This window comes from Galeopterus variegatus, unplaced genomic scaffold (genome assembly GCF_000696425.1).
Source record: "Galeopterus variegatus unplaced genomic scaffold, G_variegatus-3.0.2 Scaffold1695, whole genome shotgun sequence".
Classification (NCBI taxonomy): Eukaryota; Metazoa; Chordata; class Mammalia; order Dermoptera; family Cynocephalidae; genus Galeopterus; species Galeopterus variegatus.
Genome location: NW_007727806.1, coordinates 221,365 through 243,584, shown reverse-complemented (window position 1 = coordinate 243,584; position 22,220 = coordinate 221,365). Strand labels below are relative to the sequence as shown.

At 40.6% G+C, this 22,220-nt stretch overlaps 1 protein-coding gene across 1 annotated transcript in view; it reads left to right on the top strand.

The window, feature by feature from the left end:
• CHMP3 (charged multivesicular body protein 3) overlaps window positions 1-22,220 on the top strand; it is a 45,354-nt gene extending 23,134 nt beyond the window's left edge. The window contains exons 4-6 of the mRNA XM_008578484.1: window positions 16,448-16,569; window positions 18,340-18,454; window positions 21,680-22,220. Coding sequence (XP_008576706.1) covers window positions 16,448-16,569; window positions 18,340-18,454; window positions 21,680-21,822 — 380 coding nt within the window. The 3' untranslated portion in view covers window positions 21,823-22,220. The remainder of the gene's footprint in view (window positions 1-16,447; window positions 16,570-18,339; window positions 18,455-21,679) is intronic.

Sequence of the window (22,220 nt, the reverse complement as noted above, 5' to 3'; positions counted from 1 at the left end):
TGATTTTACAGATTTCTTGGCTGTAGTATGACTTGTTCCTGTGTTTACTGTGGGGAGTGCAGTCTTGAATAATATGTTTGTATGTGGGTCTCTTCTCTCCCTGTAGTGTCAAAACTCATTAGACTCTTGGAATGCATTGATTTTGCACATATTCTGTCTAGAACAGTGATTTTCAGTGAATAGTTCATGAGACACCTGAGTCCCAAGACCCCTTCAGAGGGATCCATAAGGTCAAAGCTGTTTTCCTAAAAATACTGAGATGTTTTTTGCCTTTGTTGCTATGCTGACATTGTGCAAAAGCAATGGTGGGAAAACTGTTGGAACCGTAGTGCCAGTTAAGGCGGTGGTGCCCAAATGTTCTGGGAGTAAATGTGTTCTTCATGGCCATGCACTCACAATTAAGAAAAAAAAAGTCAGTTTCGCTTAAGAATTTTTGATGAAGCAGTACAAATTATTTTATTAAATCTTAACCATTGAGTACACATCTTTTTAATATTCTGAGTGGCAAAATGGAAAGTTATGTAACTTATTTGTACCAATTCCCCTTGCCTGACTGAATCGCGCCTTTCAGAGAGCTGCCAACTTGAATATTAGATTACTAAGACTGTATTTTTATTTCTTTAGCAGCTGTTAATAAGCATTTTCTGTATCTTCCCCTCATTACATTTTGATATATGTCAATGTATTACAATGTGAAGAGGGAGAAAAATAAAAATGTTATTTCTTACAGCTATGTATATATATATATATATATATATATATATATATATATATATCTTAGGTTTTTATGTTATTGTTTTTGATTTAAAAAAAAACAAAACAAGAAACATTTTGCCTTGAGGGCTAGGGACAGGTGTTTTTAACATTTGTTAAACTTCTTAATCATCTAGAATGGTAGAGGAGTCTCTATTAAGTTATTTAATCTTAGTTAGAATTTTAGCCTATTTTGTTTATGTTGAATGTCTAGAGGCTAAGATTCTTCAAGGACACTGTCTTTGAGGAGCCCACCTCTTGGGCAAAACCTTATATGTGATCTTTCAGGCCCATCCATATGCAATTACAAAAGCGTTACCTGGCAGGCCTCATGGGAAGTCTGCCTTTCCTACCGTGGTCTTGCTGCACAATTAGTGCATTGCAGTCTTTGAAGGAGTCTCTGTCAAGGTTTCAGGTCCCCCTGGCCAGCTGTGCCCATAAGTATGTTTGCATTCCTAGCCCAGATGCTTCCTTTCGGAGGCTTCTTTATTGGGTTGTGGAGGGAGGTGCAGCAAGGAGGGCACTTGGCAGCAGCCTTTCCTAGGTACCTCTGCAAGGACGTCTTTATGGGTGGGTGGGAAACCTTGAAGACACTTCTCCACTCTGACTCAGTACTCAGTACTTTTCAAGTTCTAGCCCTTCTCTCATCCTCCTTCCTAGCCCCTGGTCCATAAAATGGCAAGAAGCCTTTTGTTTCAGGGCCCTGTCTGGGATGATATGTCCGACCCTCACCTGGCTTTTGCTCACACTATTGTAGTGAGTGATTAAAGGCTTGCCTGTTTCTTTCATTTTGGTTTGGTATCTTTATCCACTACTCTGACACCTGGCAGCTCAGCTCTCTCCAGCTCACTTCAGTTCTTCACAGTCTTTTATTCTATTTTCAACTTACTTCAGTACTATATGCTCCTGATTTTCATATATTATATATTTTCTCCTGTAGTCCACATGAAGCATTGCCATCTCCTAGAAATTCTCATATTTTGGTGTCTAACAGCCTCTTACGCTAGGAAATAGTACAGAAAATTCTGTATCTTGAATTTTGATTTGGAAAATATGAAAATTAATTATGGTCTAAATTTGAGTTTACTTTAGAAAACTCTACTTTTTCTTTTCCCAAAATAATTTCCAAGTGGACCAAAAATTAAATGTGAACAAAATAAATCCAATAAAGTACTAGGAAACTTCTGGTCAAGCTGGTGGGATAGACGGTCCCCAGCGTCACTCTTTCCCACTAATCAACCAATTTACAACTATTAAAAAACCACAACAAAGCTGGGGCCGCTAAAGCTCAGGGGAAGAGGAGGAGAGACCTGTGGAGTTCATGAAGGTGGGAAAAGCCATGATGAGAGAAAGAAAGGATCGCTCCCACCATTTCAAGCTCTGGCTGCCTTAAGCCTGGTACTGGTGAGCACACAGAGCAAAAGCTGGCAGAAGACGCAGCTGTGCCCTTCATATGAAGTTGCTTGGAGGTGGCAGGGGAGAGGAGGGCCTTGGTGGCCCCTAGCCCCGCAAGACAACTAGCAGGGTTCCTGTGGACCCACATGGGAGCAAGAAGCCACAGACAGCTGAAGAAGGGAGCCACTCAAAGGCCGATGAGTCTTCGAAAGGGACCAGTGTGTGGCCCATCCCATGGGAGGTGTTTGGAGTGTGGGCAGTAGAGGAGATGGCCCACTGGGGGACGATTGAGGCACAGCATGGACAGCTGATCTGCCCTTCAGTCAGCACAGGCCCACTCAGTGGAGACTGGTCAGGAATATAGAACTGCAGGGAATGCAGTTTGCTGATAAGACTCAGGCCCAGACCAGCATTTCCACACAACCCAGGTGTACCAGACCTCACGAGATGTGGAAGTGCTTACAAGCCCAACAATTAAAACCTGAGCTGCACAAAAAGCCTTCCCAAGAGAATCAGCAGCAAAGCAGATTTTGGGCTCAAGTGCTGGTTCCCTGAGGAAGTTCCCCCATTTTAGAAGTAACTAAAGGACAACAGATTAGTTGTAGTGCAGAGTTTAAGTGGTGGGAACAGTGAATAATCCAACACAGAACTGAAAGAAAAAATACTCACAGATCAGACACAAAGTTTGATTTTAATCAGTAAAGGTTTAATAGCACCAAAGAGCACCTATAAAACCTAGAAGGACTGGAAGTCCCCCTGAGCTCCCAAGCCAGGGAGTCGGGATGGCCTTGGTCCTCAGCTACACCTCTCCCTCCCTTCCTGCCGATGGCTGCACCCAGCCCAGCAGTGACCACCAGGTCATCCCCAGATGCGCCCTGGGCTCCTGAACCAGGGTAGTAGGGGGCTGAGGGCTTTAGCCATGCCCCCCCAACATCTGCAACCAACCTAGTGATGACCACCGAGCCACCTCCGGAAGCCCCCTTTTCTCCCCTGCCGGAATGAGGGGGGAGCCATGGGCCTCAGTCACACACCGCCCCCTTCCTCCTCCTCCCATAATATTTCCCTTCCCCTTTCCCTCTCCCCCTCCCACAACTGCTCTACTACAACATCTTAGAATGAGGCATGGAGCTGGGGGAAGCCAAACCCAACCACAACTAGGCAAGCTGCCACCATGGGGCCTAGGTGTGGAGCCAGGAGAAGCTGAACCCAGACGCAACCAGGTAAAGAGCACACCAAAAACACAATTTCCATGCAGGTAGCCCTCCATAGCCACCACAATTCCCATGGATGCTGCAAAAGCAGCTAGTCTCTATAGCAGCAGTCACAGACACCATGTAGATGGCACGCCAGACTCTCAACTTCATTGACACAGGAGCGGCACCAGCAGAGACAAAAAAAAAAGATCCTCTCACTCCACAAAGCACACTTCAGAGTAATAGAAGAAGCATCTGCTTTACGATAGTAGGGGAGGATTTGATCACACCTGTCTCAGTATTGGACAGATCATCTATGCAGCAAACCAACAGAGGAACAGTTAATCTATCAGATGGAGAGAACAAATCTATGGTTACTAAAGGGGGAGGGGGTGCGGGAAGGGGAGAGATTGGATAAGGGGCATAAAGAATAAATATGATTCATAATAATAAATATGCTAATAAAAATAAATTTAAATTTTTAAAAAGTACTAGGAGAAAATATGGTTCACTACATAAAATTGAAATGAGGAAATGTTTTTAAAATATGAAGCCCTTTTAGAAAACTTCAAGGAAAACGTTTGATACATTTGACAACATAAAACATTTAAAATTTCTGAATGCAAAAAACTCACCACAAAAAGAAGTGGTTAAGCAGTTGCAGTAAGCAAAGGACTGATAGCGTAATATTCAAACAACTTTTGCAAATTAATAAAATATTTAGATAATTTAAAGAAGAAAAAGAGTGAGTATATGAAAGGATACTTAATCCCACTAATAATGTTCAAAATCTACTTTAACATGAAATAATCACATTTCTCCTGTCAAATTGGCCAGGGTTCACTTTATACATTTTGGTGTAATTGTTAATTGGTGTAAATTTTTTAGAGGACATTTTGGCAACATCAAAATTTAAATATACACCTCCTTTCATACAGAAATGGGCCCTCAGGTACAACTGCACTTATAAGAATTTTCATTATGCCATTCTTGTGCCTGAGTTTTCCATGTGAATTAAATTTTTTTTACTTTTTGTACCATTTAAAGATTTAATATGTGTATACTCTGGGTTATGTTATAATTGGCTACCTTCATAGGATTTTAATCCCCTTGTTTGTATTTTTTTTCACAAGGTTTGGTGCCATATTTAATTGTGGCAGTTTAATGTGAAAAGAGCAAAACCCAGTTTACTGTGTGAAAGGCTTTGCCAAGTGAGTCCCATCTGATGCAAGGATTTTCAGTAGTCTTGATGGAGAAAAGTGGGAAAGGAGTCACCAGCCAGACACACAAGGCAATATATAGATTCAAGCTTCTCAAGTATTTTGCCTGCAGCATTATCTACACTACAAGTGGTGTGTTAGTTTCAGCAAAGTATCACATGAAATTTATATCATCAGTATGAATTTTATTGATCTCGAAGTTTGTTATATTTAATTTTGTTTTTGCATTAGTTTTCTAATTGTACAGTTATAAGCATCAAGAATTTTTATCTAATTAGTAAAATACAGATAATTAAAGCCAACCAGGGAAAGTTATTGATAATAGGGGAGCCGTTGACATTTTGTTTTTTCTGAGTAGAGGATTAAATTAGTAAATTATGGTATATTCACGTTTGGGCATAGCCTTCAGTTGGTCAGAAGATGTTAATGATGCATTATTTAATACAAAAGCAAGTTGTAGAACAGTATATATGAGGGCACTTCGAAAAGTTCATGGGAAGATTCATATTATCTTCTAATTCTATTTTTCCATGGGCTTTTTGAATTACCCTCGTATAGTATGATCCCACTCTGTAAATAGAGTATGTGTTTGTGTAATTGTGTAAATAAATGAAAAATGGGTAAACAGAGGTCTGAAAAGATATACTCTAAACTGTTAACAGGGTTACTTCTGAGGAGAGACGTTGGATTGAAAGGAAGGAAAATTTTTACTTTTTATTCTCATATGTACTTCAATATTGTTTAAATCCTCCTGTATTGTTTTCTTTTAACTTCTTAAAGAAAATTTTAAGTGTATGCAAAAGTAGAGTGAATAGTCTAATGTACCCTACTTGTACATACCTGTCACCCAGCTTAAATAATTGTCATCTCTTAGCTGGTTTTACTTCATCTGTGTCTGCAGGCACTTCTGTATCTCCCCTTAGGAATTCAAGACATCATATAATTTCATCTGTAAATATTTCCACATGGATTTCTAAAAGATGTCTTCTATCCTTCAGTTCCTTGGTGGACCATTCACTTTGGGGACTTGTGTCCTTCAGTTCTTGGGTGTATGAATGTGCATTTCCTCTCCACTATATTTTCTGTTTATTTCTGAAAGCCAGCAGTTTTAGTCAGTTGTTAGATTTCCCAGACTCTGACTCTTTAATTTTCTCGTCTTTCCCATTTTCCATTTTGAGGATAATAATAGTACGTTCCTCAGGGGTGGTTGTGAGGCTTAATTCATTGCCTGGCATGTGGTAATTGCCCTATAACATGGGTTCTAAATATTATCAACTTTCTTTGTGCTCTACTTTCTGAGAAATTTCAACTTTATTTTCCATTTCTTCCCTTAAATTCTTTATTTTGGCTACCTTAATTTTAATTTTCAGAAAAGAATTCTTTGATAGATGCTTTTTAAAAAAGATCTCTCTGTTCTTATTTCATTGATGTAATATTGTCCCTTATTAATGATGGTTGTCTTTTTGAAATTTTCTTGTGTTCCTTGCATCATTTCTCAGAACTCCTCCTAGTTGTCCTCTTCTTCCCTATTCCTCTACTCTTTTTTAAAAAATTAATTTATTAAACAAATTTTTTTTCCTCTGATTTTTTTCAAGAAATTTGAGGAGGTGGGGTGCTGACCAGTTAGTTAGCTCAGTTGGTTAAAGCACGATGTTGATCATACCAAGGTCCAGGGTCCAGGGTTTGATCCCTGTACTGGCCAGACGCCAAAAAACCCAAAACAAAATGAAAGTTAGGCTAGGGGGAGGCACAAGGAAGAAGAGAGGAAGAAAAGAGGGTAGGGCAGGCTGGATTAAGTGTAGGCTTCATGAGTACCTTCCCCAGTCTTTTCATGCAGTTAGACTGAGCTACAAAGAGCAGAATGTTAATTCATTTAATAAATATTTAGCCCTTAATTCTGTGCCAGGCATACTGCTGGGCACTGTGGTTAAAATTGTGAACATTACAGATGCAGTCACTGCCCTCTAGATATGGGGTGAAAAGCAAATAATCAAATAAATTTAATAAAAATAAATAATGTAATAAATAAATGGGTATTTATAATTGCAAACTGTGGTATGCACTAGGAGACGTGTAATAGAAATGCAGAATCATGGGTGGTTCCTTTCACGTATTGATGAAATCTGAAGGAAGATGAGCTATTAAGTGCGTGTGGAGGGGAGGAGTGTGTGGGGGGGGTGAAAGCCGTGGGGTCAAAAAGCTGTGCATTCACAACACTGAAGGAGGTCTGGGAGGTTGGGGTCCTGAGCAGGGGGGAGGGAGGGCTGGAGAGGATGAGCAGGGAGGGGAAGAAGACAGTTTTTACAGCTGTTAGGAGAGCAAGGGTTCTTAAAGACAAGTTCAGAGTGAGACATGCCGTGGCGATGGTGCAGATAAAGTGCAGTGGGAGTTCAGAGGAAAAGGGTTTTGAGGAGAATCAGGGAGGCATCTGAGTAGCGAGGCTAGGTGCACAAAGGCACGGGTGAAATATTGCAGGCCATGTTCAGGAAACAGTTTGACAGGAGTGCATTCTGGGGAGTAGTGGGAGGTAAAGCTGGAGAGGTGAGTGGGAGACAGAGTTCTGAGAGTTAGACTGACTTTTCGCTTCATGTCAGCTGTTAGGAGAGCTTTGGCTCATTGTAAGTACGGACTGCAGGTGCAGGGCAGGGCTGATGCAGTGGGATTAGAGGCAGAGAGGCCTGAGGTAGTGGGGCGGTGGGGGGAAGGGGCTCAGTAGGTTAGTCTAGTGGGAATGGAGTGGAAGACAGGACACTGTGAACTGTTCTGGATGCAGAGTAAATAGGATTTAGTGAAGGTACAAATAAGCCTGGGATGCCTGAGTCCTTGAGCCTGGAAGGACTGCATAGCCATTAAATGACACTGGAAACACAGGGAGAAGAGTAGGCCTAAGAAAGGAGACTCCACTTCGAGCTGACCTGACAAGCTCCATGAGGTTGCCCTGCACCCCAGCACCTAAGAACAATGCTGGCGGACGGGAGCCCTGCAGAGGGTTGAAGAGGGTGTAGAGTGGAGTGTCGCTTGTTGGGATACTGAATACGAGGGTACTTCAGAGAGTTCAAGGAAAGATTCTTATCATCTTTTAATCCTATTTCTCATTGAACATTCTGAAGTGCCTTCGTACAGCAGAGAGGGAACAGGCTAGAACCCAGGATGGGGCAGCAGAGAGGAGTCTACATTCTGGGAGTGAAAAGTGAAAACTAGAAATAGTATAAAACAGAGTTCTTGAGAGGCTTTTGTCTGTCTTTCTCCTGATGTCCTCAATCCCACCCACAGCCTGTTGCTGCTTTGAAAAGCCACCGTTTGACAAAGTCATTCCTTTTCCTTAAGATGTTCCCTTTATTAAAATGCAGATTCTCCTGAGAGGGGTAATATGTTAGGCCTTGTCAGCTATTAATACATTGTCATGATTAGATGTTTTGCAAGTGACAGCTTTCTGATGGCAGCCCTGGAGAATAAGGCAGATGATGAGTATGTTTTGATTGGGGAGAGGGTGCAGGGAGAGGTTCAAAGGTGGGGCAGGAAATAGAATTACCACATGATCCAGCAGTTTCACTTCTGGATATATGAGGGTAGGTACTTTTAAAAGATTGTGGAAAAATAGAGTTAAAAGAAAATACAAATCTTTCCATGAACTTTTTGAAGACTCTTCTTATACCCAAAAGAATTGAAAGCAGAGATTTAAGGAGGTGTTCACCCATGTTCACAGCAGCATTATTCTTGGTAGTCAAAAGGTTGCAGCAACCCACATGTTCATCGACAGATGGGTGGATAAACAAAACGTATGTGCATAAGTTCAGCCTTAAAAAGGAAGGAAATTCTGACATATGCTGCAACATGGATGAACCTTGAAGATATTATGCTAAGTGAAGTAAGCACATCGAAAAAGTACAAATACTTTATGATTCCACTTATATGAGGACCTATAGTCGTCAAATTTAGAGACAGAAAGGGGCCGGCCCCGTGGCTCACTCAGGAGAGTGCGGCGCTGGTAGCTCTGAGGCTGCAGGTTCAGATCCTATATAGGGATGGCGGGTGCACTCACTGGCTGAGTGTGGTGCGGACCACACCGTGCTGAGGGTTGCGTTCCCCTTACCGGTCAACAACAAAAAAAAAAATTTAGAGCCAGAAAGTAGAATGATGGTTGGGAAGGGGAAGGGAGGAAATGGAAATTTCAGTTTGGTAAGACGAGAAAGGTTCTGGAGATGGATGGTGGTGGTGATCACACAGCAGTATGAATGGTGAATGTACCTAATGCCACTTAACTGTACACTTACAAATGGTTAAATTCGTAAATTTTATGTTATGTATATTTTTGGTTAAAATAATAAGTGGTATGTATATTTCACTATTTAAAAAAAGGCAGTGCAGGCCTGGGTGCTGAGCCATGGGTGGGGGTCCTGGGTGGCAGCCACTGCAGCAGAGCTCTGTGCTCTTGGATCGTGGGGACAGAGTGTCTAGAAGGACAGGAAAGGCAACAAAAAGGGAGGGCCAGGCAGAGCAGGACATCTGCATAGCTACCTTTGGCCTTTTTTGTTTTGTTTCCATGCTTTGACTGGAATACTTAAAAGTAAGTTTGCAAGGTGATCTTTGGGGTGAAACATAACATTTTTGAAATTTAAACTGACTTGTTGAATCAAAACACATTTTTCATAGTTTTTTAGTATTTTTACCTTAAAAGTGATATGGGCTAATTGTTTATGAAATACTACCAAAATATATAAAATAAAAGGTAAATGTTCACCAATTTCCTTGTATTGGCCTCAGCCCCCTTATCCACCAGTAAACTACTGTTAAAGTACCATCCGAATTGTGTTGCAGTTTGCTTTTTATAGTCTAACATTATATTGTTGTACACACACACACATTTATTACCCAGGTCTGCAAGTCTGAGACTTTAACAAATAGGAGTAGACCTTTCCTTTTATTTGGCGTTTCATGTTTAACTGTGCTTAGCATTCAGAAAATTAAAATTCAGTTTCTTTAAGGCTTGCTGAAAAACAAGTAACCTTCTAAAATAAATACATATGTGTTATGTATTGTCCATGGTGGTTTTTATTCAATGGTTTTAAGCTTTTTCCTTCAAAACCATTACAAATTCAACTTCTACAGTGCTCAATTGTGGGGTTTTTTGGGGGATTTTTTTGGCAACTGGCTGGTACAGGGATCCAAACCCTTGACCTTGGTGTTATCAGCACCATGCTCTAACCATGTGAGCTAACTGATCCACACAGTTGTTTTTTTTAAAACGAAATATTTTTCCCCTGTACAAACAAAATACAACATTAAATTAAATTTTTTAAAGGGGGGAGAAACATCTGCCTCCTTAAATTGTCACCATTTGTTTCATATTTAATTTTACTTGTTATGCTCTGTAAATATAGTATAAGAACACATCATTGGCCTTAAGTGAGAGTGGCACGAGACAGCTGTCCCTCTAGAATTTTTAAGGCCTATCCGTGAAGCAAGCTGGATCATCAGAAAACAGCCCCTCCCCCACCCTGCCCAGTTTGGCTTCCCACAGACATGCCTTTACTGGTATTGCATAGTTATTTCTTTGCTTTTTTTTTTTTTTTTAATAATGGATAAGAAATGGCCATATGAAGAATATTTCTATAACTTCTATACAATTACTGGTACAGCTGATACTTTAATATTCCTTAATATAAAAAGCCAGGGAAGAAATTTGTCTTAGAACCTAGTGCTGGGAAAAAAATGATCTTTCCTGGGCCAAGCCCGTAGCGCACTTGGGAGAGTGCGGCGCTGGGAGCGCAGCGGCGCTACCGCCGTGGGTTCGGATCCTATATAGGGATGACCGGTGCGCTCACAGCGCTCACTGGCCGAGCGCGGTGCGGCCGGTCTCAAAAAAGGACCAAAAAAAAAAAAAGAAAGATCTTTCCCATTGAAACAGTGTGCCTCTACCAGTAAGTGTCCTTCAACTCAAAACATTATTAACTTTTGTGCTTTATATGCTGAGAGCTTAAAGCTAAATTTAATCTCAGCTGCAGTAGCTCAATTATTAGCCTAGGTCAGTGATTCCCAGCAGGAGACATTTTGACCCTCAGGGGACATTGACTGTGTTTAGAGATGTTTTTTAGTTGTTACAACTGCAGGTAGGGGAGGTGTTGCTACTGGCTTTTAGTGGGTATAAGCCAGGGATGCTGTTAAACATCCTAGAATGCATAAAACAACAACAAAAAAATTCTCCAGCCCATACTGTCAATAGCGCAGTTGTTGAGAAACTCCAGCTGTGTGTGTGGAATCAGCTCACGACCTTTTGAGCTTTTCTATTTTTTTATTGTACCTGCCATATTTTTTTTTAATAAACCACTTTAAATTATTTTTTTCAAGTGGTAGCATATAAATTATAAACAAACTTGACATTAAATTTTGAACATTTCGGGCCAGCCCGGTGGCGCACTGGATAGTGCGCCGCTTGGGAAGTGCGGCGGCACTCCCGCCCGAGGGTTCGGATCCCACATACAGACCGGTTCCCTCTCACTGGATGAGCGAGGCGTGGGAGCAACACCGAGGGTTGCGATCCCGTTGCCGGTCCCCGGTCCGGTACGGGGGCAACACTGAGGGTTGCGATCCGTTGCCGGACACGGAAAAAGACAAAAGACAAAAAAAAAAAAAAAAAAAAAAAAAAAAAATTTGAACATTTCCCAGATGTACATGGTTGCAGTATATTTTTATGGCTGTAATTCCCTTTGGTTTTGGTCCTCCATATTATAGGATGTTTGTATTATCTTCTTTTCCTTTTAATTTTTTACCTTTCTGTTCTTCGTTTCATACATGTGAGATGTATCTTTGGAAATAATTTTTCTTTTAACTGTTTTTCTTTTTTTAACCTTTATTATAAGAAAGAAGTATTTTACTCTCAGGAGATTTTTGTTGTTGAGGCTGGAATGTTTTTGTTTGTTGGTTTTGGGTTTTTTTTTTTTTTTAAAGATGACCGGTAAGGGGATCTTAACCCTTGACTTGTTGTTGTCAGCACCACGCTCTCCAAGTGAGCCAACCGGCCATCCCTATATAGGGATCCGAACTTGTGGCCTTGATGTTATCAGCACCACACTCTCCCAAGTGAGCCATGGGCCGGCCCTTGAGGCTGGAATGTTTTTAATTTAACTTCTCTGAGCTTTCATTTGCTTTTAGCATGAAATGTCATTATAAGATTCTGTATTTTCTTTAAAGTCTTATTTATTCTGGTTGTCACTGCCAATTCTGAGTTGTCTTTTAACACCCACACTGTCATTCTAGTTTGCGAATGTGTTTCTCCCCTGGGCCCTTGCTACCAGTGAGCAGCATTTTGCTATTGATGCCATTTCTAATATAATTTTTGTTTTTTCTTATTTTTAAAATTTAACTATAACTCCCATAAGGGCCTGTGATAAGTAAAGTTCTGTGTTTTCGTTGCTTCCAATATTAGTGTGCAGATTCTTTTCAGAATATTTCTTTTTTTTTTTTTTTTTGCATCTGATTATGAAACTAAGTATTTAGCTATTTTGTTTTTGTCTTTGGTTGTTATTATAAAATAATATAGTAATATTTATACCAGAAATTGTTTTTATGTGTATAATCTTTTTCTTCATTTGTATCTCTGGTAGGTATGGGAATGTAATGTTGCTTTTTCTTTATATGTTCTATTTTTATGTTATATTTGTATGTTTTGACCAAATCCTTGGTTATCAGCACCATACTAACTGAGCAAACCTGCCAGCTCTTATGTGCTTTTTTCTAAGACTTCTTTTTAATTAAGGTTTTTATTTTTAGAAAATTGTAGACTCACATACATGCAGTTGTAAGAAACAATACAGAGATATTCTGTGTGCCCTTCACCCAGTTTTCCCATGATAACATCTTGCAAAACTATCATACGTTATCACAACCAGGGTATTAACATTGATGCAGTCAAGCTATAGAATGTTTCCATCAATACAAGGATCCCTCATGTTGCTCTTTTATAGCCACACCTACTTCCCTCCCATCTCCACCTTTTCTATCTCTGGTGACCACTAATCTTCTCTCCATTTCTATAATTTTGTCATTTCAAGAATATAATATATGGGCTGACCCCATGGCTCACTCGGGAGAATGCGGCGCTAGGAGCGCAGTGGCGCTGGGAGCTCCGAGGCTGTGGGTTCGGATCCTATATAGGGATGGCTGGTGTGCTCACTGACTGAGCACGGTGCGGGTGATGCCAAGCCAAGGGTTGCAATCCCCTTACCGGTCACACACACACACACACACACACACACAAACAAAAAGAATATAATATAAGTGGAATCATATAATGTGTAACCTGTAGGGATTGGCTTTTCTCACTCAACATAATTCTCTAGAAATTATCCCAGGTTTTTGCATGTATTGTTCCTTTTTATGGCTGAGTAATATTCCATGGTGTGGATATACCACATTTTGTTTAATCATTCATCCAATGTAGGGCTTCTGGGTTGCTTCCAGTTACTGGCTGTTATGAATAAATCTGCTATAAAAGTGTACAGGTTTTGCATGAACATAAATCTTCATTTCTCTGGATAAATGCCCAGTAGAATAATTGCTGGGTTTTATGGATGCATATATGAAATTGTTGTCCAGAGGAGCTGTACCATTTTAAATTCCCACCAGCTAATGTATGAGCAATCCAGTTTTTCTACATCCTCTCCAACGTGTGGTGTTGTCACTATTTTTTATTTTGGCCATTCTGACAGGTGTGTGGTGCTGATTGTGATTTTAATTTGCATTTCCCCAATGAGTAGTGATTCATGTGCTTATTTGCCATCCTTATGTCCTCTTTGGTGAAATGACATTTCTCTGTTTTTATATATTTCAAAATTCTCCACAATAAAATGTTAAAAAATGAATCTTTTTAGTCCTTTTATGTTTATTCCTGGTTTTTAGTTTCTTTTCCTACATCAGCTGCTCTGTTTTTATCACCAGTATGTGCTGGTTCTATGTCTGTAACTTAAAACATTAGAAGTAATTTCTACTTGTTGGAATCCCTCCTCCCCCCTTTTGCCATGTGAAATCGGTTACAGTTTGCTTATTATTTTATTTTATTTTATTTTAATTTTTTAGAAGATGACCGGTAAGGGGATCTTAACCCTTGACTTGGTGTTATCAGCACCACACTCTCCTGAGTGAGCCACGGGCCGGCCTGGTTTGCTTATTTTTATAAAGAAAAGTTCTTGGCTGGCTCGTTACTCAGTTGGTTAGAGCACAGTGTTATAAAGAAAAGTTCTGGAATTTTTATGGTCAATAAAAAGAAAAAAAACGTGTTTCTGGTCCAGTACTAAATATGTCATTCTGTGTAGTAGCACTTGAGTCTTTATAATGCCATCTCAATGTTGTTTGCTATCAAGATACTAATATATTTAACATTTTCCCCCAATTTTAATATGATAGTTTTCCCTGTTCTCTTCTAAATTCATTTCTTGGTTTATTCAACATATTTAGGCACTGGGAATAAAATAGTCCCTCTCCAAATAAAAAAAGAAATCTAGTGCTCTCTTACGCTCATATACTAAAATTGGAATGATACTGAGGAGATTAGCATGGTCCCTGCACAAGATGAATACAAATTCCTGAAGCATTCCATATATTTTTTTAAATCTATCCATCAAAGGGCTGGCCGGTTAGCTTAGTTGATTAGAGCACGGTGTTATAAACCAAGGTCAAGGGTTCGGATCCCCATACCAACCAGCCATCCCCCACCTCAAAAAAAAATCTGTCCATCAGGTCTCCACTGTGTAGAGCTGTCAGTGGGGCCAACACTCCACACGGAGGGACGACCTGTGGAGAGGCCCTGGAGTTGGAGAGAACCTGAATCACAGGGAGACCTGCTGAAAGGCCCTTGGGGGTGGGACAGGGACTCCAGCATGCAGCTTGTGGCTTGTCTTCTCATTCACTTGAAGGTGTGACTGTTTTTATTATGAAATAATTGTTATCTGCCATACCTTGTTTTTTCCTTTTGCAATATAGGATATACATTTTCATCCAGTCTTGTTTTTCTTTTATATATACCTCTGTCTGTGTTTTATGCTGCTATAACAGAATACCTGAGACTGGGTACTTTATAAAGAATACAAATTTCTTTCTCACAGTTGTGGAGGCTGGGAAGTCCAAGATCAATGTGCCAGTAGATTTGGTTGTGTGGTGAGGGCTGCATCCCCAGAGGGAAGGACTGCTATGTCCTCACAAGGTGAAAGGCAGAAAGGCAAGAGAGGACAAACTCCCTTCATCAAGTCCTTTTCTAAGGGTACCTAATTCCATTCACGAGGGTGGAGTTCTTATGGCCTAATCACCTCCAAAAGGCCCCACCTCTTAATACTATCACATTGGCAACCCCTGAATTTTGGAGAGGACACATTCAAACCATAGCAACCTCCTTTGTTTTGAGTTTCAAGTGTACAACATACATTTAGCTTGGCCTTTTAAAAATCCACTTTCCCAATCCCTTTTGATTGGTTGTCAAATTAAATGTTTTTGTAACAAGTTTTCTTTCTAAGTTCATTTTTGCTTCCTCTTTTTACTACATTGACTCTTTTCTGGTTCCTTTTAACAATCAGATATATGCCATTTCAAAACACAAATGATGTGCTGTTTAACTTAACAGTTCTAATCACACTTTTTTTTCCATGTCTCCCATCTTTTTACTAATTTAGCTCAAACAAGTTTAATGGACACATATGTTCAGGCACCCTCTGTGGGTTACAAACTCAGGATGCGAGTAGGGACAAAACAGGCACATGTAGATGTCAGACTTTATAATTCAAACAGAACCATATGGAATTTGCTTTATTTTTACCCTTTTTCTTCTTATCACCTACATTTGTACAATAATGAATAGTAACTAACATTTTAGAATTTTTTGATACCATTATAATGGCATATGCATTTTCTTATTTCAGCCACACAAATTCTTGACACTTCCTCTGTAATTACACTGATGTTAATAAATTTTTACTTTCCTATTCCAATGTTGAGAAATGAGGTATTCTCTACAACTAGCAAACTTCCTTAATCACAAAATGCGATATATGTTGGACAGGCATTTCCCTGGTCACTGAAGTTTTCCCTTGGATGTGAAACCTTCTTAGGGTCTGGATTCCGCTGGAGGTAAATGTGTAGTGACTCCTGGCCTAGCCAGGCACTGCAGCACTGGAGGAAGTCTGTGTGCCAGTATTAGTGAATAGCTTGATGTGTAGTTCTCAGAACTTTAAGTCTCATGAAATTCCAAAACAGATCTGGAGGGTTGCCAACTTTTTTTGACTTGTTACAGACATTGGGGAAAATGATCAACTACTGTTACCACAATTTCTTGTAAGGAAGACAGTAGAATGCACACGATCTCAGATTACAGGTTTTTCCCTAGCAAGGAACTGTAACCACCTGACACAGACACACACATATACTTGCTGTATCTTATCCCCTTTTCTCTCATTTTCCTGAGGACCAGCAACAGGTTCCTCATAGAGCAGATACCATCCATAGGCTGGTGGATGGGAAGCTCTACTGCCTTCTGTGTTCCAGGATGGACCTTACAAGGCCCAGTGCTGTTCCTCCCATTTTAGACTTGTCCTGGACTCGTCACATTTATTCCCAGTTAGCTTCCTTCCCTGAAGGTCAGTGCAAGCCTTCAGGCCACTCTTCAGATCAGCCAGCTGGTGTCCGTGCTCAAATAATTCACACCAGTAGTAGCCCAGATAGCACACAATTTAGAAAAGTCAGTCTCTTGGTCACCTAGCATAGTAGTTTATTGTAAAGGTACATAAATAACTTTGGGAGTCCACCTGCTACTGCTCTCTTTTATTAGAATGGCTTGTAATTTGGCTGTCTCTCTTCACTCCATCCTATTGAACAATCCTGACTGTACCCTTTCACTTTCAGCGGTCCTGCGAGTGGCTGGTTCCCTGCAGAAGAGCACAGAAGTGATGAAGGCCATGCAAAGTCTTGTGAAGATCCCAGAAATCCAGGCCACCATGCGGGAGCTGTCCAAAGAGATGATGAAGGTCACCCGGGCCAGCCCTGCTTCCCTCTTCCAAACCACTGAGAGTCACTCTCAGCAAGTGGCAGGGTGCTAGGGATAGTGGTGGCTGGGAATGGACAGACTGCAGCTACGAGACAGAAGGGATTTTGAGGACAAAAGAGCAGCTGTTAACACTCGTTGAAACTGTTTGAGCCGAGCATGACAGAGGTTGGGTCAGATTATCAGAGTGTTCCTTGGAAGAAGCAAAAGTCTACACAGAGTTCTAGGGAGAGTGGGGGATCTAGGGAGCAACCATTTAGGGTTCAAGGAGATAGTTTTTTTTTTTTTTTTTTTTAAAAGATGACTGGGAAGGGGATCTTAATCCTTGACTTGGTGTTGTCAGCACCATGCTCAGCCAGTGAGCGAACCGGCCATCCCTATGTGGGATCCGAACCCGTGGCCTTGGTGTTATCAGCACCGCACTCTACCGAGTGAGCCACGGGCCGGCCCAGGAGATAGAGTTTGAAGGCTCCAACATGAGCAAGGACGTGGAAAGAAACTCTGGTTCCACTGTCTGCTCCAGAGAAATGTTAGTGAAGCCAGTAAGGAAGGTTGTTCTAGACCAGGGACTGGCAAACTTTTTCTGTAAAATAGTTGATAATATATTTTATGCTTTGTGGACCACACACCTCTGTTGTAACTACTCCATTCTGCTCATAGCATAAAAGCAGCCATAGATAATACATAAACAAATGAGTGTGACTATGTTCCAATTAAACTTTATTTACAAAAATAGGCATCAGACCAAATTTAGCCTTGCAGCCTGTAGTTTGCCCATCCCTGTTTTAAACTAAAGAAGAAGAGACTGAGAACCAAATAGAAAGTACTTAAATACCAGCCCCTTTCTACCATTTCTGCCCAGAGATGTCAGCAACCCCCTTTTTCCCTTTTTATCTTTTTTTCGTGACTGGTAATGGGATCGCAACCCTCAGTGTCGCGCCCATACTGCGACCGGCAACGGGATCGCAACCCTCGGTGTCGCACCCGCACCGCGCTCAACCAGTCAGCGGACCGGTCTCTATATGGGATCTGAACCCTCGGTGGGAGCGCTGCCGCACTCTACTGAGTGCGCCACCGGGCCGGCCCAGCAACCCCCTTTTTGATATTGGAGGTGCTATTCTGACCTTTTGCATCAGTAACAAAGACCACATAGTAGGTCCTTATCTGGGAGTTGAGAACACTGCTGAGCAGGAAGACTGTTGGGCCTGGTTGTGTTGGGCCAGTGTCAGAGATCCACCAGACTAGCTATGACCGCAGCTATAATCTGGACATGCTGGAGCACTCTCCCAGGCCTTTTCTGGATTCCCACTGTGCCCTTGCCATTTGTTATCACAGTGTTTACATGGCTCCAACCAGTTTTTATACCGTGTTTCAACCCCTGCATTCACACATTATATTTACAATGTTAGAGCAGATGTTTCCCAAAATAACTCGGCATACGCTCATCTGTCAGCAAGTCATTCCCCAAGTGCTGCCATTATAGTGTGGGTCACTATCAGAGGCTCTGCTGATTGCCAGTAGTGGCCCTCCCAACCTTAGTGCTGAATTTGGAAAGCCAATTCCCTTTGGCTCTTGGCCTTCCTGCAGAGAAGACAGTATTCAGTTTCCCTTTGGCCAACTGTCTTCTGTGTCAGCCCTTAAGAGAGTGGACTGGACTTGGAGAGACTAGTGCTCCGTCTAGATGGTGTCTAGGGGTGTCTGATGGAAACAGATTTAACAGTTGAGGGACGTGACATGTTTATTCTGTGTTTAGGCTGGGATCATAGAAGAGATGTTAGAGGACACTTTTGAAAGTATGGACGATCAGGAAGAAATGGAAGAAGAAGCAGAAATGGAAATTGACAAAATTCTGTTTGAAATCACAGCAGGTATGACCTTGAGATTCATCTTCTTTCTCTCCTTTTATGGCCATTCTTCCTGCATTCACTAAATTAGCTAGTAGCTTTTTCTTTAGGCTATAATTCCCTTCTACATTTTTTAATTTTATTTTTTAAATTTTGGGCAACAAGTCTTAATACATTTAAAAAGACTAAGATCTAGAAAATATGTTCTCTGACCACAATAACAAGGAAATTTAGAAAATTCACAAATGTGTGGACATTAAATGACACTCTTCTAAATAAACAAAGGGTAAAAAAAACTCAGGGAAATTAGAGAGTACTTTGAGATAAAAATCAAAGTGCAACATACCAAAGTTTTATAGGATGCCAGGCTCATGCAGTGCTTAGAGGAAAATTTATACTTGTAAACACCTATATCAAAAATAAGAAAATTCTCAAATCAGTAATGCAAACTTCTACCTTAAGAAAATAGAAAAAGACGAGCAAACTAAACCAAAGCAAATATAAGTAGGAAATAACAATGATTACAACAGAAATATATGAAATAGGAAATTAAAAAACAATAGAGAAAATCAACAAAACCAAAATTTGATTCTTTAAAAAGATCAACAAAATTTGCAAACCTTTAGCTAGACTGACCAAGACAAAAAAAAGACTTAAATTACTAAAATGAGAAATAAAGCAGGGGTATTACATTGTCATTATGTTTTTTTGTGGTGGTAAGATTTAATGTCTTTCTCTTGTATGCATTTTTGTTCTACCAGTGAGTTTTGTTCTTTCTTGTGTAGTCGTGGTAGTGATTATTGTTTTTTGGATTCCAGATGGAAAACTTCCTTGAGGAATTCTTGTAAGGCTGGTTTTATGGTGGTAAACTCCCACTGTTTTTGTCTGTCTGGAAAATATACTTTTTTCCCTTATTTCTGAAGGATAGCCTGCTGGGAATAGTATTCTTGGCTGGCAATTTTTTTCTTTTAGTATTTTGAATATATCATCCCATTTTCTTCTGGCCTGTAGAGTTTCTGTGAAAAGTGTGCTGTTAGTCTGATAGGGGCTCCCTTATAGGTGTCTTGACATTTTTCTCTTGCTGCTTTTAAGATTCTGTCTTTGTCTTTGAGCTTTACCAGTTTGAGTATAATGTGTCTCAGAGAGTCTTTGAGTTGAATCTTTTTGGTTGAATCTGTTTGGGGATCTTTGAGCCTCCTGGATTTGAAGGTCCATGTCTCTCTCTTTATATCTGGGAAGTTTTCTATTGTTATTTCATTGAATAGGTTTGTCATGCCTTTTCCTTTCTCCTCCCCTTCTGGAATATTCATCATTTCAATGTTTGTACACTTAAGGTTGTCTGCTAGCTCTCTTAGATTCTCTTCATTTTTTAAAATTCTTTTTTCCTTTTTTTTTTTTCTTTTTGTCTGCTGGGTTACTTCAAAGAACCTTCAAGGTCAGAAATTCTTTCTTCTGCTTGTTTTAGTCTGCTCTTTAAACTATCAGTTGTTTTTTTTATTTCACTGAGTGAATCTTTCAGTTCTATGAGTTCTGCTACATTCTTTTTTAAGGTATTCATCTCCGTAAATTTCCTCCATCATATCCTGGATTTTTTTTTTTTTTCTTTCTTTTCATTATGTTGTCTGAGTCTTCTCATATCTCAGTGAGTTTCCTTAAGATTGTTGCTTGGAATTCCTTTTCATTCATCGCATGGGTTTCCTGCTCAATAGAGTCTGGTATTTGAAAATGACCATATTCTTTTGGTGGTATCATGTTTTCTTGGATTTTCATATTCTAGTATCTCTATGTTGATGTCTGGCCATCTGGTAGAGAAGTTGCTTCTTCTATTATCTGGAGTGGACTTTGAGGAGAGAGACATCCTCTTCTTTTTCCGGTCTCCACTGGTGACTCTCCTTGTGTCAGTGTAGTCGAGTGTCTGGAAGGCCACCTGCACAGTGGCTGTGGCTACTGCTGTGGCATCAAGTCACTTTTGCGGCAGTCATGGCTGTCGCGGTGGCTGTGGTGGGCTACCCATACAGAAGTGGTGTGTTCAGCGTGCTCTCTTGCCTGCTTCCAGGCTGGAGGAGCTGCCCTCGGCTCCTGCCTAGGACCCTGGGCATTATTATCTTGCCTGCTTCTGGGTGGAGGGGCCATTTTTAAATTTTAGAATATGCAAGTTATTTCTTGAAAAGTAACACCAATATCTATAAAGAATTTTTTTTTTCCCTTTTTTGTCTTTTTTTTTCGTGACCGGTAATGGGATCGCAACCCTCGGTGTCACGCCCACACCGCGCTCAACCAGCGAGTGGACCGGTCTCTATATGGGATCTGAACCCTTGGCGGGAGTGCCGCCGCACTCCCAAGCGCCACACTCTACCGAGTGCGCCACTGGGCAGGCCCCTATAAAGAATTTTTAAGCTTCTAGCATTTTCATAATGGTAAGGAGCAATATTGCTCTCATATATTACTGCTGAGAATTTAAATTGGTGTAGACTTTCTTGAAAGCAATTTGGCAATAGCTATCAAAAGCCCTTGGCCTAACTCTGGGAGTTTACTGAAATAATTAAGGGTGTGCTGAAAGATATAACTCAAGGATGTCTGTAGTAGCATTATTTATATTAAAAAGTATGAAACAAGCTGAAAGCCTAATAATATTGGTTGAATCAGTTGTGTGATGTCTATTTTAATGGAATACTACTTATAGTTGTGATAAGTGATGTAGAATATATTCATGACATGGAAAGATGTTCATAAAATATTATGTGAAAAAAGCCTTGTTACTGAAATACACACTTCTGTGTGAAAAACATGTTTATAGAAGCCTGGAAGGGGGTAAATAAAAATAGTTATCTGAGTGATGGTTAATTAGTTTTTAAGCTTTATTTTTACTTCTGGATTTTCTAAGTGTATATTTAATAAAAATAATTGGGACTTAATTTTTATTTGTTCGTTTAAGTTTCTGGGGAAAGAAGCACAGTTACTTCAAGAAAACATTTTGTGAAGATGTAGAAACAATTTATAAAGTTTTCAGCAGTGTTTAGGAATTTAGGTTAGGAGCCTCAGAACCCAGATTCGTAAAAATCTTTATAATGACAACTGTGGTATCGTTACAAGTTGCTGTTGGCACCTCTGTCACAGTGAGCAAAGCCCCACCAGAACAGCGTGTTTCACCATCTGTCAGAGTGATCCAGGAATGAAAGCCAGGGAAGACTGAGCGACCACTTCCTTAAGCTAATGTGTTGTTAATCTGTTTGCTGTCTTGCTTTTCAGGGGCCTTGGGTAAAGCACCCAGTAAAGTAACCGACGCCCTTCCAGAGCCTGAACCTCCAGGAGCAATGGCCGCCTCAGAGGATGAGGAGGAGGAAGAGGCCCTAGAGGCCATGCAGTCCCGGCTGGCCACACTGCGCAGCTAGGGGCCACTCAGCTGGGCCCGCAGGCTCTCCTCACGGCCCTCCTGCTGGTGGACGCACACTCCTCTGGAGAGCCGCCATTCTATGTCTCTCTTGCACTACTACAGCTCTGTCCTGAGGCACTGCGTTTTGGAGAAGGTTCTCTGCTATTGTCTCTTCACTCTCTGCAGAGGTTTTGGGATCTTGAAGGAATTGTTCTTATGAAGGTGGCGTAATTAAATGCATCATTTTCAGGAGTAAAAAACAGAAGTATCTTTTTGGGGGGGAGGGCAAAGAAATCCATCTTCTCATGAAGCTCTTCTGATAATAGAGTTGACTGCCTGAATGTTAAGGACTCTACGTTTTTTTGGTTGTAAAACACTATATAAATGGATTTTAATAAATTTCTGCTTTAACATTTG